Source organism: Pseudorca crassidens, chromosome 10, assembly GCF_039906515.1.
Source record: "Pseudorca crassidens isolate mPseCra1 chromosome 10, mPseCra1.hap1, whole genome shotgun sequence".
In the NCBI taxonomy this organism is placed as follows: Eukaryota; Metazoa; Chordata; class Mammalia; order Artiodactyla; family Delphinidae; genus Pseudorca; species Pseudorca crassidens.
The window spans coordinates 102,559,460-102,581,426 of NC_090305.1; the positions used below are offsets into that span (position 1 = coordinate 102,559,460).

General features: G+C 44.5%; 2 protein-coding genes across 7 annotated transcripts in view; one reads left to right on the top strand and one right to left on the bottom strand.

Annotated features, from left to right (window-relative positions):
- MKRN2 (makorin ring finger protein 2) overlaps positions 1–3,203 on the top strand; it is a 29,472-nt gene extending 26,269 nt beyond the window's left edge. For all 3 annotated transcript variants that reach the window (XM_067755511.1, XM_067755510.1, XM_067755512.1), the window contains 2 exons: positions 1,493–1,637; positions 1,817–3,203. In XM_067755511.1, the coding sequence (XP_067611612.1) occupies positions 1,493–1,637; positions 1,817–1,954 (283 nt within the window). In that variant the 3' untranslated portion in view covers positions 1,955–3,203. The remainder of the gene's footprint in view (positions 1–1,492; positions 1,638–1,816) is intronic.
- RAF1 (Raf-1 proto-oncogene, serine/threonine kinase) overlaps positions 3,112–21,967 on the bottom strand; it is a 72,956-nt gene continuing 54,100 nt past the window's right edge. The window contains exons 6-18 of one of the 4 annotated variants that reach the window (XM_067755502.1): positions 20,604–20,702; positions 18,860–19,013; positions 18,205–18,264; positions 15,725–15,752; positions 15,490–15,617; positions 15,021–15,138; positions 8,888–8,972; positions 7,924–8,100; positions 6,446–6,492; positions 5,137–5,255; positions 4,614–4,745; positions 4,344–4,478; positions 3,112–4,115 (exon numbers count right to left, since the gene is read on the bottom strand). In XM_067755502.1, coding sequence (XP_067611603.1) covers positions 3,972–4,115; positions 4,344–4,478; positions 4,614–4,745; positions 5,137–5,255; positions 6,446–6,492; positions 7,924–8,100; positions 8,888–8,972; positions 15,021–15,138; positions 15,490–15,617; positions 15,725–15,752; positions 18,205–18,264; positions 18,860–19,013; positions 20,604–20,702 — 1,426 coding nt within the window. In that variant the 3' untranslated portion in view covers positions 3,112–3,971. The remainder of the gene's footprint in view (positions 4,116–4,343; positions 4,479–4,613; positions 4,746–5,136; positions 5,256–6,445; positions 6,493–7,923; positions 8,101–8,887; positions 8,973–15,020; positions 15,139–15,489; positions 15,618–15,724; positions 15,753–18,204; positions 18,265–18,859; positions 19,014–20,603; positions 20,703–21,967) is intronic. The other 3 variants (XM_067755504.1, XM_067755503.1, XM_067755505.1) reach the window with 3 other exon arrangements.

Consider the following 21,967-nt stretch of genomic DNA (forward strand, 5'->3'; position numbering starts at 1 on the left):
ACACTGTTTGGGGAAGCTCCTCTGAGGTGTGTGAAGAGAGTAGAACCTGGTGAGAAGGCCAGTTGAGACTGGACCACAGCAGGCAGGCAGGCAACAGAGGATGGTGCCCCGAACGCATCAACGGTGTGGGAACCGAGAGGATGGTCGACTGGGGAGGTGCTTTGTAGGCAGAAGTCACAATTGGATGTGGGTGCTGAGAACAGAGATGGAGTAGGAGTGATCTGGAGGCTTATGTCCCTGGTAACCAGATAAGGCTGGGGGAGGGGGGTGATCATTTTGGGGTGGGGACCAGAGAATAATGTTTTGAACCTGACGAGTTTGTTAAAGCCAGCGTCCCGCAGACCCTGTTAAGAACTTGCCACTTGAGCGGTCATTTGAAGATCTGCTCAGAACCTTGGGGACAGTGGGCCATGGATGGCGTCTGGTCCACAGACTTCTGCTCAAATCCACTCCCCGGTCACCTGTGCTTGAGTCAGACCTGGTGGAAGTGGACAGCCGCTGGGGAGCTTTTCTTTGTGCTGCTCTGAGGCCTGCCTCAGGGGCTTTCACCACTGTCTCTGCTGTTGTCCCCTCGTCTGAGAAAACAGGGAACACTGAAGTCAAGAAGGTCCCTTCCTTGTCTGCCACCGCCACGTACCCCATCCCCGCGGCAGCCTGCCCTTTTTGCTGGGATTTGGCTTCATTTCTGCACCTTCCCCGCCCTTCTGGCTTCTCGGGCATCTCTTCCTCGGCAATGTGGGATCACTTATGATTACATAAGCCAAATTTCATTTCAGCGAGAAGGAATGGGAGTTGTCTGTTTGGTTCTGAGCTTCCTCAGGAGCAGGGGTTCGTAACATAGGGGTCTGTAGCTAGAAACTGAAGATGGGGGGAAATCTTTTTTAACTTTCTGATAACTGTATTTTGTAGACCTATGTGTCTTCTTTTATGCATTTAAAAACATTGTTCCGAGAAGGGTTCTGTAGCACATAGAGTTACGAAGCCCTGCTCTGGAGGGTGGGGAGCAAGGAAAATTGGAATGAGACTTGTAACTTTAGGCAGCTGCTAAAGCCTGCTGCTTTCCCTGTGACTCCTAAGTGAAGGCTTCCTGTGGTCACCTTGACGTCATTGCTGGCCAGGAGGAAGGAGAACTTTCCTGGGTGAAGCTCCTGTTGGGACTTCGAGCTGAGGCAAGTAGCCCAGCTTCAGAACCTGGGAGCCCAGACAGCTGGCCCAGAGGAATGCTCAGGCCTACCTGCCCCTGGAGGCCTTTGGAGCACTGCAGGCTCAAAACACAGTGGCGGCCCCGTGCACGTTCAATTCCACGTGAGGCAGCATATCGTGGTGCAAGTACTGTCCAGCTTAGAAATCAGCATCCAGCCTCTCTGAGCCTCATTTTCAGCCCCTCTGACCTGAGGCTGACCTGGCTCTGATAGGGATGGAGGAAGACAGTGGTTCATCTGCACCCCAGATTTTCCCACTGCTCTTTTGATCCTTTCTTTCTGCTTTTCAGAAAAAAAGCTTGTAAATACTTTGAGCAAGGCAAAGGGACCTGCCCATTTGGAAGCAAATGCCTTTACCGCCATGCTTACCCTGATGGGCGGCTAGCAGAACCAGAGAAACCTCGGAAACAGCTCAGTTCTGAAGGCACCGTGAGGGTAAGGACTTCGCCATCTCTAGTCAGGAACACTCACCTGTAGGCATTTCCGGGGACTGCTCCTGGCCCCTCCTCGTAGCTTTGGCAGAAGGGCATGTGGTAGGCAAACAAAATAGAAGCTACTCAGCTTTCACGTTGCCTTTAGCAATAACCAGGCATGTTTGCTGGCTGTTTTTGCAGTTCTTTAATTCAGTGCGGCTCTGGGATTTCATTGAGAACCGAGAAAGCCAGCATGTCCACAACACTGAAGACGTCGACATGACAGAGCTTGGGGACCTCTTCATGCACCTCTCCGGAGTGGAGTCATCAGAACCCTGAAGAGTAGGTGGTCGCCCTGCGTCTTCGGCTCCATCAGCCGAGGCTTCCCCAAGCCAGGGTGTGCAGAGCTTCCTTCACGACAGCCTGGGGTGGCGTGTCACTTGAATTTGAGTGGGGTTGTATTTAACCTTGGTCTCATCCACTCCATTATTACAGCCATGGGAAGGGTGAGAATATAAAATAACCTGAACACATATATGGAATTGCTGCTTCCCTAGTTGCTGTTTATGTTAGTTGCACCTCAAACTCCTCAGGGGGGCCAGCTGACGAGCCAGCGTTTTCACTGATTGATTCAGACTAGCCTGCCTCCCGTCTTCGAGGACTGTGCAGCTGCCCCTAAAGCAGCAGATTCATTTATCTTACCAAAGGATTCCTGTGTGGTGAACCTCCCTAGTATACTGAAATAGTGTGGTCAACACTGGATTTGTATATTGCTTTTCAAAAACCAAGTGAGCACTGCACACCTTAGCACAAACTTGACTTAGGGCTCTGCAGTGTCCCAAATCAGGGGAGAAGTCTTGTTGCAGGACGTTCAGCAGACAGGTATAAACCTTCTTACCTGGGGGTGGGGTGGGGGGGGCTCTTGAAGTAGCAGGAAGCAGAGATATGGCCCCTCTTTTCCGGTCTGTGGTAGGGTAGGGTCACAATCGGAGTAATCTTGCACACATGCCTCCAGGGAAACTCTCACCTGCTGGCTTGTGCCCTGAGGGTTCATGTATGTTCTTATCTGTAAAACCTGGCTTTGATTTTAAATTTCATAAAAACAGCACCCAAGAACAGTTTCTGGTTCTTATCTAGCGGTGGTCCTGAAGAGAGTACAAGTCTTCTGTCATCAGTAGTGATTTTAATCAGTAGTGATTTTAATTGAAGGAGCATAACCTTGTGAATCAGAACGCAATCCAAGCCTAAATTATCTATTTTTATAGACAGCTGTAGACACCAAATGTTTTATAAAATGCATTACTTTACTTTAAAGAAGAAAGTCTCCTCTTTACCTGAGTTTGGAGTTCTTAAGTGAAGGGTGACAAAGGCTGAATTCAATTCCCAGCAGAGGCTCTGGGCCCATTTCCTGTTTCTTGAGTTCTGCTCCCAAAGGCATGAACAAAATGGAGTTCAAGCTGTGAGCTCAGGATTACTTTAAAAGGAGGAAACAGCCATTAAACCTACATTTAATTTATTTTATTAAAATAACAAATTGAATAACTGTATTTTGTCAGGCGCAATAAAAACAAAATTAAACCCAAGAAAACCTGTGTTCCTGGCTTCCTTGTATACGATGTGATGTAGGGACAAGGCTGGCGGGGCAGGGGTGGGGGGGCCCGCCCCCGCCCCATAGGGGCAGCTCCTGGAAGACAAATTCAGCACAATGGAAGACTGCTCCCTGAGAGGGCGGAGACTGGGAGGGGCAGGCCAAGCACCTCTTCTGGAAAACCATCCCAAAGCACTAGAGACCTTCAAGAAAAGGCAGTGTCCCCAAAGTCAAGTCCATAGTACCAAAGCAGGCTCCTCCAGGCTGCCACGGTCTCGACAGTCCTGGGCTGTTTGGTGCATTATGTGCAAAACTACCTGTTTGGTGCCACACCACGTATCTCTGAAGAGAAGTCCTGTGATAAGCGTTCCTCACAGGAGCTGATTTCCAAAATCCACATGTCCCCACATCACGGCTGGTTTGCCTGCTACCTGCATTTCCCCTCTGAGTGCTTTTTCTTGCCCTAAAAATACTCTAACAGCTGGGGCCCCAGATCATGTACTGCCATCAGTAGCCACCGGTGCATCTGAAGGAGGCTCGGCTCATGAGCACAGGGGTTGTGGGGGAACAGGACAAACCAACACTGCAAATGGCTTCCTCCTCCCAGGGCCAGAGGGATAGAAAAGGCAACGTGAAGTTAAGGCCCTGTGAGTGGTCTAGAAGGTCCTTAGCAGCAGCTTCTCTGAAGACGAGCTCTGTCCCCGCAAAAAGGTGATGCCTGCTGACTTCCCTTCCCACCTGGTGGCCTGAGTGCAGGTGCAGGGTCAACTAGAAGACAGGCAATCTAGGGGATGTGGTCAGCGTGCAGGCATTGATGTCCTCGGTATGGGCCGCCCGGTGCAGGGATGGCTCAGAAGCGCTCCGGTTGATTTTCGGTAGAAAGTGTTGGAGCAGCTCAATGGAAGACAGGATCTGAAACAAGGCCATAAAATGCTCTCATGGCAGGGGACAGGGCATTCTGCAGCAGCAGCTTTCAATCTGGGCCAAAGACACAGGCCGTTCTCCCCACCCCCACCTGCATCATCTTGTGGAGAACGCAAGTCCCTCCCTATAGAACAAACAGCAAGAAACTTCTCTCCTTGTTTGTATCACTAAGAACTCCTGCTTTAATCAGTTCTAGCACCTTGAGCCAAGTCTTACCTGGGGAAAAAGAGGCCTCTCTTCCTTAACTTTCTTCACACAGTCGGCTACCAGCCTCTTCATTGCTTTGGGGCAGTTCTTGTACAGCTTACTAAGGTCTGGGGAGGCGTACCCTCGGCCTACCATGAAGATGATCTAAGGGAGAGAAAGCAGTTGAGGGAACAGGTGGATGAACAACAGTGAAAGCAGCACCTTCCACCCTGTGTTGCTCAGATGGGCAGAGCCCGGGGGCTTCCACGGCAAGCGGGTTGTTCAGCACCAGTGACGCACCTGATCGCGGTTGCTGATGTGGGAGTAGGGCAGCTCCCCCGTCATAAGCTCGTACAGCACGATGCCGTAAGAGTAGACGTCGGACTGGAAGCTGAACGGGTTATTGTCCTGCATTCGAATCACCTCTGGGGCCTACGGGGACAAAGTGCATTTGTCACCATCTGCGCCCCACAGACATGCAGGAGCCAGGCTGTCCCTTGGGCTGGGTATGAAAGTCCCCGCCTCAGCCCTGCTGTAGCTCTTTCCCAAAGGGCTCCCACTCTCAGGCTCAAAGGAGCTCAGGAATCCTGTCTCTGAGATTCCAGCACTCCCCATCACCTAACTCCCCCCGAGCTGTGCTTCAGCACTTCGTCGTCGCCAGCTTCCTCCAGGAAACCCAAATTTGCCCAGGGGCTGCCAACACTACAGGTGTCACGGAGGTGGTCAGGAAATGTAGAGAAATGCCTGAAGCCTGCATACAGACCTCCCATCACATCACCCCTCCTGGCCCTGCACCCTGCTAGAGGGAGCCCAGCCGCCTCACCATCCACAAGATGGAGCCGGTGGGTTGTTCAACCTGCTGAGAACCACTCCAGCGCGACTTCACTGTTGCCAAACCAAAGTCTCCAATTTTGACCGTCAGGCCTTCATGGAGAAATATATCTCAATGCCTGTTAAGGACTGTGGTTTTAAAAGAATGGTCAAGTTACTTTTGAAAAACTTCCCCAAGTTCTTAACTAGCACCATCTCGGCCTCCCATCTGCCCCAGCCTTCTCTGCACTGGATTTGCTAGTGCTTTAGAACGCGGCTCCTTCCAGGAGGTGCTCCGGGCACCAGATTCTCTGGCTCCAGCCACAACAAGCCAGTTTGCCCCCCACTGCTGCTGCTGCCTCCATTTACACACCTAGGAGCCGGGTCTCTGGCCTTGTGACATTGCCACATAACGTAGGTGCCTTTACGCCCCAAGACTCTGAGCGTGGCCTGCTGACTGCTTACATCCATTCGCCTGCATCCTGCCCTCCAATGGCTAACGGAAACACCCTGAGTCCTGAATGCTGTCTGCCTGAAGGCATTTCTCACAGGATAGGTACCACTTGGTGACTTCGAAATCAAAACCAAACACCTCAGTTCTGAGTAAAGAAGCCAGGCAGTTTAAGGCCGACTTGTGGGATCTGCTGATGCCCAGTTCATGCCAGTAGTTCATACCTCCTTAAAATCGGTGGTGTCTGCCTTCATGGTATAATATGTTGGTCCCCAAAAACCCACCACTAAAAGGTATCCTATGTCTCAGACCCATGCCCAAAATAGGCCACATCCCATCATGCGACCCAACACAACTGCTGTGCCTCTCACTGGCCAAGAAGCAAAGTGTAGCTGTAATGCCATACTCCCTTCAAAGAGAAAGGCTGGTGGAGGGAGGCAGATGTAAAATGGTTACATTTCACACCCTACAGCAAGAAAAACACCTTTATTCATTCCCCTTCTGTAAAAGCACATTAAGTCTTTGGAAAGGGTTGATTCCAACAGTAATCTCTAAGGAAACCATTTCTGTGCATTCAAGAAACAATTTTAAGTAGTAATTTTTAAAATCTTGCAACTTTTGGCTTGCAGCTACTGCCTGACCAGATATACAGTCCACAAACTAGAAGTAAGCATAAAAGACAAAAGGCCCATTCTCCCAAGTTAAATTTAGTAATAAAGAGCATTTAAAAATTGGCCTGTTTCAAGCATAACCCAAACGGGTATCTCAACTTTCATGGAACTCTTTCCAGAGTCACTTTTGCTGAGGTAAACTTTAAAAGTGTCCTAAATTTAGAACTGAGCAGTCAGATGAAACTACCACCAAAGGATACTGTTGGATTTCATGTCTCTGTGGATGATGTTCTTTGCATGCAAGTAGCTGTGAAGGGAAAATAAGTCTATTAAAACCAGTTTGAGAGATATTGGTAGAAAGCAGCTTCAAATTACATCTAAGAAGTAAACCACTTGAAGGCCTGACTCCTAGTTGAGAAGTCACTTTCGGGGATTGGCCCTGCACTGGTTCAGCCTGGTCCACGTCAGGACCTACACCTGAAAGTGAGGCCACAGCACAAACAGGGAAGGTCTTCTTTCAGCATCAGTTTTATTCAAAAAGTAATTCCAACAACCCAAATATCCATCAACTGATGAACAAATAAAACGCTGTATACAATGGGATATTCTTCAGCCATAGAAAGGAATGGAATACTGATACACACTACAACATGGATGAATCTCTCAAAAACACGCCAAGTGAAAGAAGCCAGACACAAAAGACTTCATCTAGTATCTTGAAAATCTTCTAAAATTAGTGGTGATGGTTTACACCTCCGTGAATATACTAAAAAAACTGAATTGTACACTTTAAAGGGGTGAATTTTAAAAGTGAATTTCATCTCTAAAAAATAACTGACTAGTCATTTCTGGAAATGTACACAATGCAAATTCCATATGAATTTTAAAAATACAACATGAGATTTTATAAACCACTTGCAAGCACAGCTTTAGTTAAGTTCCTAGTCGTCGGGGGGTATGAGGAGTTCCCCCTGCTCCACATTAGGGGTACTTCCAAGGAAAAGTTTGAGAAGCACTGCCCTGGCTTAGCCAAGAATGAAACGCACACGCACACCCCTTTCACAGAGAAATGTGTCAAAGCACAAAGACCCAAAACAATAGTATTTAATGGAGGTGCTATGGATCACCTTAATTTAAGCATTCTCCAAAAGGAAAAATTACACAGAACGTGACACCTGATCAAACCTTTACGTGGAATAAGCACACTTGATGGGCTACACCTCAGACACGATGCCCACCAGAAGGTGGCAACCCGCACTGTGTTGAGTGTTTGGCTGAATTTTTTTTTTTTTTTTTTTTTTGCGGTACGCGAGCCTCTCACTGTTGTGGCCTCTCCCGCTGTGGAGCACAGGCTCCGGACGCGCAGGCTCAGTGGCCATGGCTCACGTGCCCAGCCGCTCCACGGCATGTGGAATCTTCCCGGACCGGGGCATGAACCCGTGTCCCCTGCATCGGCAGACGGACTCTCAACCACTGCGTCACCAGGGAAGCCCCTGTCTGGCTGAATTTTAAGGGCGGTTGCTGGAACCTGAATCTGAGCCCTAAGGGGGTAGCCTCAGCTTGGGCAATAAACCTGAATTTCTTGTTCCTTTGGCCCACCACACAGGTTCATTTCCAGCTGTGCAAAAATATCACAGAAGTCACTTAACGGGCTTGGCTTTTCCTAATCTTGGTTCTGATTTAGGGACAAGTTGATCCTTGGACCCCAGATTTTCTACGCATCAGGCCATTCACTCACTCCATTCCCTGAGCCGTCTGCCGGGCAATGTCAATCAACTGGAACATCTGGAACTTGGTCTCCTGGACGTGCAGGTGTTTATAGAGGCTGCTGCCCTCGCACCACTGGGTCACAATTGCCAGGTTGTCCTTCGTCATGTACCCCATGAAGAGCAGGATGTTCACGTGCCGGGTTTTGCTGGAGAGGGGAGGGGAGGAGAGAAGAAAGGCTCTGAACCTTCCGCTGCTGCAAAACAGGGAGATCTAGTCTGCTTTCCCACTGTCTCCGACCAGACCCTGCATGTTCCTGACACCACCCATGCTTACAGTCCAGGGGCTGGCAAAGCAAACACAGCCGACTGCTGATGAACCAGCTGGTGTTGTGAGCTGATAGAGGGGCTGCCGTCACTGCCCTCAGTGCTGGCCTTGATCATACAGAGGACGTTCTCTTTCATCAACATATATTCACCAATCTCCCCACAGGGGTCACAAGGACCCCGCATCTATGGAATCCATCATTATTCAGTTTATTCCTACAAGTGTAAACAGTGACTCAAAGACTTCAAAACTGATGGTTTTGAAGTCCAAATTAAGGCAACTTAGCTATAAAGAGTTCTTGTAAATAAATGTGAAAATAGAACCCACCTCTCCCTACGTCAAAACAAAATCCAGAGATAGAACCTGGGCTGTTCTATCAGCGTAGTGAGCCCAGAGACCTGAGGCAGTGGAAGGGGGTATGCTCATCAAAGGGGGCTCTTCTAAAGGCTTAACAAGTGCATAAGCTGGAAGAAACCTTCCGTTCCTTTTCACTCATGAGGGAGTTGTTTCAACCACAGGACTCCATAGTGAACACTCACCACCAGTCCCAGCCATCAGCCCTCAGAGACAGGTCATGATGCCATGCAGCCTACTTCCTCTGCGGTGCTTGTACCAGCATCCACACCCCGCCCCTGCCACACCAAGGGACAGGCCAGCTTTCTACTCACCGAAGGACAGCCACTTCATTCCTGAAGGCCTGGAACTGCTCTGGTGTGGGGTCAACAACCTTTAGAATCTTTACTGCAACATCTCCTGCAAATTAGTTTATAGTCAGTGCAGTTGAATGATCTTACTTTGTTATTTTTCATGTACACTAGATCTGAAGAAGATATAATTAATCACTTATTCAAAAATCATATACCTACACAGATGGAACAAATACTATGCAAATTTCTGTATTATCAAGTAGCTTAAAAAATTAGATTATACTACTATCCTTAAAATACCGCCCCACAGGCCTTGAACCAGCTTGGTTTAAACTGTTCCTGTCAAGCCTGGCATCCCCAGCGCTAAGGTCATGTGTGACAGGTCACAACCTGGGCCTGTGAAGATGACATCAGCAGATGGATATGAATGGCCCAGCAAATACTGAGTCTTCGGGGCCAGGAGGCTGGGGCCCGGAAGCAGGCCAGTTAGTAAGCAGTTGATGCTAAACTCAGCAGCCACATTTCAATGAGACCTGAGAAGCTCCCTTGTACAAATTCAAAGACATATATTGAAATTAAGCGTCTCGGCCTTCAGTGCCGTTAGAAAGTAATCCTAATGATTAATACTGATTGCTTACTATACCCTGGCACTGTCTGCTCTCACAGGTATTACCTCCTTTAATCCTCGTAGCTGCTCTATGAGGTTAATACTGTCGTCCTCATCTTACAAGCAACAAACTGAAGTTTAGTTACTTGGCCAAAGTCATACAGCCAAAAGAAAGTGCTGGAGCCAGGATCAGAACCCTAGTCTGACTCCAATAGCTGTACTTCTAACTAAAATACTGACTACTGACTGTCAATCACTGTGAGTAAAAACCAGCCTCTTCATATAACTTCAGAAACATCCAGGGATCAATGCTACTTTACAGGTGCTACCGATTTAGAAGCCACTTTCAGAAGTGTTATGTCATACTTACAATAGTTGTAAAGATAGTAAATTACCTGAAGCCCCATTAGGACCTCAGCTTTTCATGACAAATAACTTTACTAAATACAATGATCAAACAAAGTAGGAGTTAAGTTCAGTGGCACTTGGAGGTGACTTAGTTCCTCCACAACTGAGCATGTGCCCTTGGCAGCACCCCCCTGCAGCCTGCTGGAGCACTCATTCCACTTTTGGGGAGCACCAAATGGTACAGAGATGGTTCTTATGATAGGTCCCTAACTGTTGCCCTGTGATCTCTGTTTGTATCATCTAAAGCTAAAATCCCCACTTAGCAGCAGCTTCCAAATTGGTTCTTATCCAGTTCACTGGCACATGAACTTACTGAGGGCCCAGGGCTGCCTGGAAGGTGCTGCTGACTTTGGATGGCAGAGCTGCATATGCTATATTCAGAGCTACCTTATAACTAGGAAGATGCAGCTGGTAAACTATGCAGCCCCAACCTCAAGTTCCTTATGACTGAGTAGAGGGACAGGAGTCTTTTGCATAATTGCCCATTCTGGAGCAGTCTGAGCCAAGACAGGATTGGGGTCGGGGGATGACAGAGGAGGGGAGTAAATACCTTGGCAGAGAGAATATAGAAAAGTTTTCTGAAGGAAGTGCGATATAAGCCAAAGGAAGGGGCTGTTCTAGACTTGGTACACCAGGAACAAAGGTGAGGTAAGGGGGATGAGACAAACGCCAAGTTGTGTTTGGGAAACTCTAACATAGCATGTGATTTGACACCTGTAGGACAGGAGGGAGGCCAGGGAGGAGGAGTCTGCTACAAGAACGCAGGTGCAATGCAGGCACATTGGTGACAGCAGGGATAAAAAGGAGGAGATGGAGGCAAGAAACCCTGTGAAGGTGAACTGACTCAATGTGGCAGTCAACTGAGAGGAAGGGCCAGGAGATGGCCAGGCAATAGATGGGGGTTTAAAGGGACAGGCTGGAGATAGGGATGCAGAAGAAAGACTTGGGGAGATGCTGGATGGTCCCTCAGAAGGGGTTGCTTCCTAGTTCATGAGCCTAGTTTTGCAAGCCCTTCCCTTTCTCACAGCTTTTCTCTGGGCACGCTCCAGTCATCGCTGAACTCACCCTCAGCGTCACCCATTTTGGACCTGATCAGTAATGCAACCTCAGACCTCAGATGATCCATCAGCAGCCAAAGCCTGTTCACAGTGACTCGCTCTGACCTGCTGTCAGCTGAACATCCTCCACCTCTAGCCTCTACTTTCTGGACTCGTGAACAAGACTTATTCCTGTTAAAAGTTCATCCTTTCTTTGTTCTATCATCATAGACACTTCAAATCCTCCCATTTTTCTAAATCCAAATTCTATTATCCAAATCTGCATGACACCGCTGTGTAAGTCATCCACAATACCTGAGTCATGCAAGTCACTGATGGGAAGACTGAACAGGGTCAAACTAAAAACAGAGCCCATGGCACCATAGGGATCCAGAGGCCAGGCAGCTCACGGTTAACAGTTATGGCAGCAGATTATGTGCACTTTCTTACTCAAACCCAGAGACCATACTCTGTGTTACAGCACAGCCTCATTTGTATGTGTACCCTCCAAGGACTGCCATACCAGCGATTCAGTCTGGTAGGAACAATGGGCAAACACCATAGGAAAACCAATTTCAACTCCTATACAAAATGGTTTTCTACTGGTAGGAAATGCCCAGAGCTAGAATGACTTTTCAGGTAACTCATGAGCTCCCTTATCACTCTGGTTTTCAGGACAAGGCTGGGCAAACCTCCTAAAGGTCTTGCACAATCTGAGACCCCCATTTCACCCAAATGTTATCCAAAGTCTTTATGGTACCTTATAACCCACACCCCAGACCTCACTGCTATTAGCCTCTCCCTCTCTCATTCTACTAAAGCCATTCAGACCTCCTTGAGTTCCTCGGACAGGCCAGGTGAGTGGCCCATTTTGCATCTGCTGTTGCTGCTTCCCAAATGCCACTTCCTCAGCAGACTCCTCCCTAACCAATCTACTAAAAACTATGAACCAGGCCTGCCACTCTATACCTGCTTTCCTCCATTTTTCTCCTTAGCACTTAGGACACACTATCTCCTTTGCTTTTCTTGGTTATTATGCCCACCAGAATATCAACTCCGTAAGAGAAAGAATTTTTATCTGTTTTGCTCAGGGCTTCATTCCTAGCCCCTAGAAAAATGCTCGGTATTAGAAGAATGCTCAGGAAACACTGGCTGAAGAAATGAGTGAATTCTAAGATGCAACTGTCAGCAAGGCAAGTTATGAATTGAAAAGCTGTCTGTTTGAAGCTCTGGAGTTGGAAGTGGCCACAGCCTCTAGCAGGGAATACCGGGGACTTAGTTGCTCAGCAGTCCTCGGCACCAAGCACATCATGACTAAGTCCACCTCTCCAGCATTCCGTGCAATAGGCATTCAGCAACACTGCTTAATAACTACAGGAAGTACTCATTATTTGTCAAACCAGAACTTCTTACTTTCCCTTCATAGTAAAGTCAGAGGCAAATGTAGTACAAACAAGTTAAGATACATGGCTATTGGGTATCATGTTTTTAATAAGATATTAATATTATTCATCTACCATTGAAGAAGGAAGAGCTATTATCACTGGTGAATTTCAAATGTTTTTACCCTTTTTTTTTTTTTGCGGTACGCGGGCCTCTCACTGTTGTGGCCTCTCCCGTTGCGGAGCACAGGCTCAGGATGCGCAGGCTCAGTGGCCATGGCTCACGGGCCAGCCGCTCCGCGGCATGTGGGATCTTTCCGGACCAGGGCACAAACCCGTGTCCCCTGCATCGGCAGGCGGACTCTCAACCACTGCCCCCCAGGGAAGCCCTGTTTTTACCTTTTTAAACACCAATTAATTTCCCTGCTTTAATCATCTGAGATTGTCTAAAACTTATTATACACACCCCTGCTTTCTAGAACGGAAATAGAATGAACACCATTCCTCCACTACTTATTGACTCAGTCAAAATGACAAACCTCAGCCTTAGGCTGGGCTGGGGATCCCCATAGATGGTTATTCCAGGCTGCTGACTTCACACTGTGGCCCAAGAGTGTTCCCAGGTTTGGGGATCTGCTCTTGAGGGGGTTGCTGCCTTCTTCTCATGCTGTAAGTGACCTCGCTGCTAACAGTCTGACAGCTTCAACTGCTATATTCATCTCTTTTAATGTGTTGTTTGTAATTAGCAGAGGCTGCCAAATCAGACCCCAAATTCATGCCCCAAAGGACACTCTGCACTTGGGCCCAAAAGGGTCTCTTCCGTACATAAGGTAAGTGCGCTGATTAGTTCACGGATCTGAGGCCTCCACTTTGGCTGCTTTAAGACCTTTTCTGTTCACAGCCGACGGGCAGAATCGGGGGGGGGGGGGGGGGGGACACCAAAACAGCTGTAATTTTTAATAAATTGAATAAAACGTTCTATTATATATAGGAATCAGAAAAGCAACGGGGGAAAAAAAAGGAAGCAAATATAGCACAAAATACTCAATCTAGAAATTACGCTTTCCTTGACCCTCTCATTTTCCTCTTCATTCACAGACCACGGCTTGCTTTCTGAGGGGCTAAAAGTCCACTGCTCCTCGCTCCTCTGACTTTTGACACTCTTAAATTAGAAAAAGTAGAATCCTAAAGCATTAGATGTTAGCTACATCCTGCCAGTTGTCTTTATGGAAGGAACACTATAGCAGATACATCTCCTTACCATCGTTTAAAAGTTCGAGATTGAGACAAAACGGAAGCTCAAGGCAGTACTGTGCAAATCTAATGCTCTGAAAAACTACGAACCCCCAAATAAAAGTGCTCAATCAGAGGAAGCTTAAATTTGGGCGCAACTTAAACTGCATGTATTGGCTTTTAGCTGAGGCTTAAAAACGGATAAAAATGATAAAATACTCCTAATGGAAGCATTAAAAGCAGTGTTTTCTGCTCCACTTCCTGCAATTACTTACAGCCTTCTTGTCTCAGATACAAGCACTCAATCTCAAAAAATTGTGTTTTTCTTTTCTAAGGGATCACCAAGACATTTATGACATCTATGTAGAAAATATTCTGCAACAGCATAATTTCTCAGTGACCCAGGAGGCAGGCCAGTAGTATATTAGACGCAATTTTTGAAAGAAAAGGAATCACCCTACATGTATCTACAAACGTTCAGTCCTTTGCCAGTTCCTGCAAAGAACGAGAAATTTGTCAGATGATTAGTTGTAAGTGGAAAATCCACAGTGTTTCTCAGTTTTTAACAACTTGAATTTTAATGCTCTAATGTATTTTATGCTCATAACTTTGTCCATTTATGTATAAAGATGAATACAGTGGCATCCAAAGTAGAAACACAGGCATCTAGGCACCCTAGGTTTTGTGTGGGGTTTTGTTGTTGTTGTTTGCTTTATTAAAATCTGAATTTAGAAGAGATGTCTTTTGGGGAACATGTAGCATTTTCCAGAAAACAGTTTCTGGCTGACATCCTAAAGCCAGAGGCATTAAAAACCTGACAGAAATGTTAAGTATGTTGACAAAATACAGAAGCTTTGGCTACAGACCTTAAAATAGAAAGTTTCTTCCAAGTGACAAAGTGTTTCCATTAAAATAAGAATGTCAAGTCCCCACAGATTCAAGAATTAAGTCTGTGCATTCCTGTTTGATAGAGATTCCCACAACCAATCCCAGGGCAGAGCAAAGGAAATCGGTTTTAGGAGGCTCCTGGCTTTCCTGTGCACAACTGTTTGACCATGGGTATGTGAGTTCCCCCTCTTGGGGACCTTGGTTTTCTGGCATGTAAAATCTCTAAGGTCCTTTCCAGTTTTAAGTTTCCAGAATCCATGCCCCTCCTAATAGCAACAGACTCTTAAACACATTTAAGGAGCTTCAAAGCATGTTCCTCCCAGGCGCACACTGTATTTAATCAGTTTATAAGAGACTGTGACATTTCACTATGGTGCTCAACTCTTTTTCACCAATTTCTCATTATCCTGAAAACGTTTTCATACCAATTATAGCATTGTTGAGTCTCAGAACAGTATGAAACGTCACTGAGATACCATTAAGTTCAATCTTCAGATGCAATCAAGTACCCTTGGAGAGTGCTGCTGTGAGCCTGCCTGGCCCTCTCTGGACTGAAACATGACTTCACCCTGGTAGTAAAGGAAGGGCCCCAGACTTACCATGCCACTTGCCCTTATAAACAGTCCCAAAGGAGCCTGACCCAATCCGAGTGGAGAGCATCACTTCACTGGCTTCTATTTCCCAGTAATAGCTTGAATCTCTCTGTCCACGAGGCCTCTAAAACAAGCAGAGATCACTGTTATACTCCATGGACTGTTAAAAGTCTGTTTAACGAGGGTGTCAAAGAAAAGATCAACCCAACTCCATCCATTCCCATATCTTTTAAAGATAGACATATTAACTATAATTCCAGTTTTTGTCTTTTGAGAAAATACCGTTTTAGTTGTGCCCTGCCTTGCAACAAACCAGCAAGTTTTCCAATGTAAGCATGCCAAAAATGGCATTGATATTTATAATGTATTCATTTAATTAGAGCCCCCCAACCCTAAAATTAAAGGCATTCTCATTTCTGACTAAGCTTTTCTTATTGAACCCTAACATGCAAGAGGTACTGTTAACCATACTCACAATTTTGTTTTTCTCCTGGGTGCTGGATCCCGGTGCCCGCTCTCTCTGTGCCGGCACAGGGGTTTTGGGCTGTGACCAGCCTGTTGGGCTCAGATTGTTGGGACTGCTGGACAAGGCTGAAGGTGAGGCTGAATAGACAAGACAAACAGAATTCACACATGGGTAAGCCAACAGAAGGTGCACAGCATAAAGAGAAAAAGTCCATGACTATTTGCTAAATGACTTAGACAAGTACCTGATTCACCGTGACTTCGAATTGCATCCTGAAACAGAAAAGGAAAGCTGGTCAATTTCTGCACTAGAAAAGATGTTCTCTGGGGGAGGGAAAGGGAGAAGGATTTACAGGAGCAAAGTGGATTATAAAATCTCTAAAACACCAAAGGTCTAATTACATACTCTAACTTTTCTTTGATTAAATTCATCAAATGTCTGTGGCCAATATCTCCAAGATCATTATCATCAAATATTAGGAGGACTGATGCTAATTTCTCATATACAATAAAGCAGCATTCTTTTTTCTCTCTAGAAAGCAATGCACACTGCAGACTGATACTCTTTAAAGGAAGGCTGGCAAAGTTACTATCAAGGTGAGATCCTTCCAGTGGTTGGGGATCTTGCTCCACTGAACCTCAAAAAAATCATAATAAAATATTTTTAATGAGGGGTTCAGTGGCAAGTTCACTGTTACTCCTCTAGGAGTTGGATTTGCTATGGGTAAGCACCACGACTACATATTTTATCCAAACCTAAAACCATAGAAAGCTGGAAGGACCGTAAATCCCCTAATCTAAAACCTACATTTTACATATATGAAAACACGTGAACAGATAAAGGAACATGGCGAGTGTCACACAACCAGTAGGTGGCAGAAACAGAACTAAAAATCACCACCCACAGATCTCAGCCATGAGCTCATTCATCACAAAATGCTCCTCAGATCTTATGGGTAAGCTCTGAAACTAGTTACATTCTACTCAGGTGAGAGGTCAAAGGCTACCTTTAGAATTTATTAAACTGTTTAGTTGGAACAGTTTAAATCACAGGGCTCTCCATGAGACCTAAATCCTCATTTTTATAAATCCTCACTTGGAGTATATAAATAACAATAATAGAAAAACACTTGGTCCCCATATCCTCAAAGAGGATTATTTCTCTTGGAAGTCTTACTCTGTTTTCTTTGTGTAACCACAGTAAAGACAGGATCCTTTTTTTCACACAACTGTTACCAGAATGCTCACACTCTATGACATCTTTACAAGAGATAAGAAGAATCACAGGCCAAGCTGCGCCTCCCCCACTTTTGCAGCCCCACCCAAACATCTTCAGAATTTACCAATAAAGCCTGGTTCTGGGGTTCTCAAACCTGGCCAGTCTTCAGAATCACCAGGAGAGGTGTTTAAGAATACAGATTCCCAAGCCCCTCCACCCCACTAGGACTGATTTAAGTATGTCTGGGAGGGAAGGTGGGAAACCTAGGAATCTGCATGCTTTTGAGTATGACAGGATGACTGCCAGGTAGACAAAACTTTGTCCAAAATAACTTGAATTTCAGTAGAATATTTAGCAGCTGTAGCTTTATTATTCAACTAATCTATTCTTTGTTTTTAGTCAAAGCGTGGCACAATGTATTTTTACTGACCAGAAGTACATTCCCATGCACTAGGATTTTTTCTTAATGTCATAATTTTCTTCCCTATATCCACTTACATACCTCATACTTAATTCTGTGCTAATTTCTACAGTTGGACTGATTTATCATCATCTCGAAATCTAAATATTAAAGAGAACTAAGATGGTTTAAACAGAGCAAGAAAGTGTACTTTTAAAATGCTGAATCATATGTGATTTTTAAAAAACAGGAATCAAAATTTGGTCTGCTTCTAAAGTACAGAGAGGATTAAGCACCACAGATGTGCTAGTTATTCTATAATAAAACTTCAAGAATTTTCACTTTTCATGTTCCCTCTAAGTATCAGTGTTTATACAGGACTAAATCACATATCAGAAGAAAAGTAACTGGTATATTACTGTATTATTATCAGGGCTAGTGACAATACAATAGAGACAATAAAACTCATAGCTTGCATACACATGACCCCCTCACAATAATCTTGTGATAACCAAAGTGCCCCCAAATGACAAGTTTAGGCCCCACATTCGAAAGCCAACTCTTTTGTTGAGCCCCTCCCACATCTGATCGGTAGGACAAGTATGTCGAAAATGATCTGAGGTCTGACTGAGTACGTAAGCTGTGCCTGAGGTAGTGGGTGGCCCTGAGGTTTTTCAAGGAACAATTCATGATGTAGATAGAGCACAGCTGTCTTTGATAAAAGCTTATCAAAGGATTTTCAGGGCATACCAACCAAACTGACATATTTTGTTTCTAAACAAAATATAAATAAAATAGTGATGCTGTTGAGTAACAACTAAACAAATCTAGCATTAGTCTTTAGTTGAAAATGATTTTTAAAAAACTTTTTTAATACCCTTGGCCTCAAAATCTCACTTGAGAAACTGATTTCACCTATCAACAATACCACATAAAGTTATTTTTTATTCCCAAATATGCTATTGCCAAAAAAAGAAAACATGAGACCAAGTCTGACAAGAAACATAAAATTTAGTGATTGTTTCATTTTTGACAGGCTACTGTCTGACAGTCTTAGCAATCCTGCTACTTTACAAGAAAGCAAAGGCATGAAGAAGAATACCTACTCTTCCCCTCAAACAAAATCGTCTGGACCACGCCCTGGGAGAAGCATTCAGGCTGTTATTCTAGTCCAAAGCAATGAGAAATAAGAAGAATAAAGAACAAAGGAAGTATTTTAAGTGTATTCAGTTGTTAATAAAGATGAACTAGAAAGCAAACCAAACAGAACATACAATAAAGCCAAGAAAAGAAAAAGCAGTTTGAAAACACTAGCTTTGCGCATTTATATCTTCCTAAATACCTGCTTATTAAAATCCTGTGACTCCACCCTCTTATTTCTAAATAAAATCACTTAAAAGTCTTTCAGAGAGTTTGTAGTCCTCTATCACTATTATTTTCTTTGCCACATGAAAAAGAAACTACTCTTTATGTATCTTATTCACTAGCTCACTGAAATCCTATTCAAATCTAACATGGAAACAATCAGTTCAAATGTTAACATTTCTTCAGGAAGTTTCAGTTCTCCATTTGAATGATATACCAACCAGATTAATTAAGCTAGTCTCAAGATGCAGTGAATAAGAAATTCAAAAAGTCCAGAGACCTGACAAAGTGCTGCAACATTCCTTATCAGGTTTGAAACCCAAAACTCTCTTGACACAACCATCAACCCCACCCAAATAACTGACACTCTTCACCACCCGCGAAGGACCCTATTACCTCAATCATCCTGCTGTCCACGGGCAAGGTGGTGCTGACCATGTGGACATTAGGTGTGGACGTCGACCTCTGCCTCTGGGAGAGGGAACCTTCAGAGGAGGGGCTGGAGGTGTTGAATGTGAAAGCGTGGGGTGTGGAGTATCTGTGCTGGGAACTAGGTGAAAAGGAGAAAGAAAATTCCATGGTTGACACTCAGGCCTCTGTATTGGTAAAGTCTTTCAACTACCTATTTTCTGTTTCTTCTGTTTAGATGCCTTTGCATGCAAATTTTTAAAAAGTAAATAATATATGTGCTCAGAATTCATGTGAAAAGAAATGATACGTTATAAGTTTTCTTCTATTTAATAAATCACCTCTACAGGATACTCCGAATTTTTAGACCATCTCTGGGAAAGAACAGATTAGCATTTGTCAACCAATACTACCCCCTACTAAAGCTAGATGGAACTTGCCCAGGTTAATTTAGAGACTAAATTAGAAAACTTTAAGGAAGATTTTTTAATAGACGGTTAGATCTGCAAACAGGCCAGCATTTTATCCACTGTGCACTCTCCCCCCGTAAACAGCTCACAAAATCAATTAATGTGAATTCAGTTTTTAGGTTTCAATACCTAACCGTGAAATTTATCACTGGCCTCTTTTACCCAACGCCACTCTCCCACCAACCAAACTGGGAACACGCATTAAGTATAACATTTTCATTATCTGCTCCAAAGATTACTCGGGAGTTTTGTTTAGATTCAAGTAGCACCATGCATAGATTCAAGAGATAAAAGACTTTTTTTCTAAGAGAAATTGCTCTATCGCAATTGCCTTTCCAGGCAATTCAACATTAATGCCTTCAGAGGCCTGGTTTCTTCTACCTAAATCTTCAGAAGCAAGTACAGTTTTTCAGTCAGGTTTGCTTTTCAAATTATCAAGAAAAATAAAAGTCATATACAAATATATCCAGATATCACTTCGGTACAAATTCCTTGTTCTGAGATATACTGCCTTTAACAATTTCCATGAGTCTTACAAAGGCTAGTAAATATTATATGATTATATATAAATTAAAGTCAGATATTTTGGACAAAGATGTAGATTTATTTTAGGTTCCAAATTCATGTGTAACAGTAAGGCATGTGCACTCAACAAAACTCTGATTTTAAAGCTAGAAAACAGAGTAAAGACAAATTATGTGCAAACTCACAGGCACATTAAAACAGATATTTATATTAAAAATCTAATTAGATTCTTTTCAAGATAGCAGTTTATTCAATGTTGGGATGGCCAAAAAGTTCGTTCAGGTTTTGCCGTAAGATGTTATGGAAAACCTCCAACAAACTTTTTGGCCAATCCAATACCATGGTTTTAGCAATGCAAGGCCATAATAAGCACTTCAAAGTTGAGGGTTTTATTCTTACCGAACCATTGTATATCGTTTTGGGATGCTTTCCCTGAGGCTCATTGCATACTGAGGAAGGCAAAATTTCAAACTCTTTAAAATGTAATGAGATACAAGGGACATGCTAGGATGACAGAATAAATTGTAGTCAGAGTCACTTTCCAGAGTTTAAGAACTAGAGGACCACAGAGAAAAAGTTCTGTTTTGCTCTAACGCCAATGCTGAGTTCCACAGAAGCAGCAAAGGGTTTACACAGAGAAAGGAGGGAACGTAAGGGAACTCTTGTATTCATGCTTTCAATCCCACCTGCCCCAATAAAACTTTCCAAAAGAAAAGCAGTAGGTAAAAAAAAAATACCTAACAGGCATCCGGGAGACAGACTCTCGCATCCGACGCATTGTCAAAGAAGGCAGTACTGGGACCCCAATATCACCAACAATGGAATTTGGGAACAGCCTAAATGAAATCAGAGGAAGACTGGTTTATAGACTTGCAGTAGTAATTTTACAGTCAGTCTGCCTGGCCTTGCAAACTCACAGCTACTCAAACTCAACTTTTCCTAGTCACATTTTACTGGACCATTTCAGGCTACCCGCCAGGGTAAGGGGGTACCTAAGTGACTGGGTTTGAATGACTACAGAATGTGAACAATTTTGACCGGCCAATGAGCACAGAGTCTCTAGTGTGCATTTCTAGGGAATACTGGCCAAATGTCCAGCCATATCAAAATAATGTGTTCTTTTAAGCTAGAGTAGGGCAATTCATAACCTATATCACGTAGAGCTTTTCAGAAACATTCTGTCTTGGAAACGCACAAATGAAAAGACAGAAATATGAAGGATAGATCACCTTCAGCATCAAAAGTCATAAATAAGAGGAAAAGTCATATTAACATTAACTGGGCACCTTCCCTCCATGAGATGAGCACTTGGTGCCCGGTAAGTTCACATGTTATCTCAGTTAAGCCTCAAAAGAACACTGCAGGGCTTCCCTGGTGGTGCAGTGGTTGAGAGTCCGCCTGCCGATGCAGGGGACGTGGGTTCATGCCCCGGTCCGGGAGGATCCCACATGCCGCGGAGCAGCTGGGCCCGTGAGCCATGGCCGCTGAGCCTGCGCGTCCGGAGCCTGTGCTCCGCAACAGGAGTCTACAACAGTGAGAGGCCCGCGTACCGCAAAAAAAAAAAAAAAAAAAAAAAACACTGCAACCATGGTAATACCCCCGTTTTTCAGATGAGTGAGCTGAGGCTCAGAGGGGATTACAGATAGTTAATGACAACATTGAGATTTTGACCAATGTCTGCTGGACTCCAAAGTTTGTGCTGTTTATGCTACCCAAGCTCTCTTTGCAAAAGCAACACATGACGACCACGTAAGCAAAAAAGATGTTCCCATGGTAGTTTAATGATAACATTCCCTTAGTTTTTCTGGTACCTTCAAAATAGGATAAAAGTTCACCTTTGACTTTTCATATCCCTGTTAATAGTTTTTAAGAGGTTCTTTGGAATATGTAACTTTTAATTTAAACCTTTAAAAAAAAACCAGTTTGTCTATATGGAATATATTCTAGTAACTGGTTTGTCTCCTGAGAGATACATGTGTTTTTTTAAGGTTTACTGTAATATCATTTTAAGACTAATGTTTTCCCTAGTTTGAGGTGAAGAAAACAGCACCAACCACACTTTCTGCTCCTTCTCGATGTCAGAGGTCTGTTCAGTGTTATT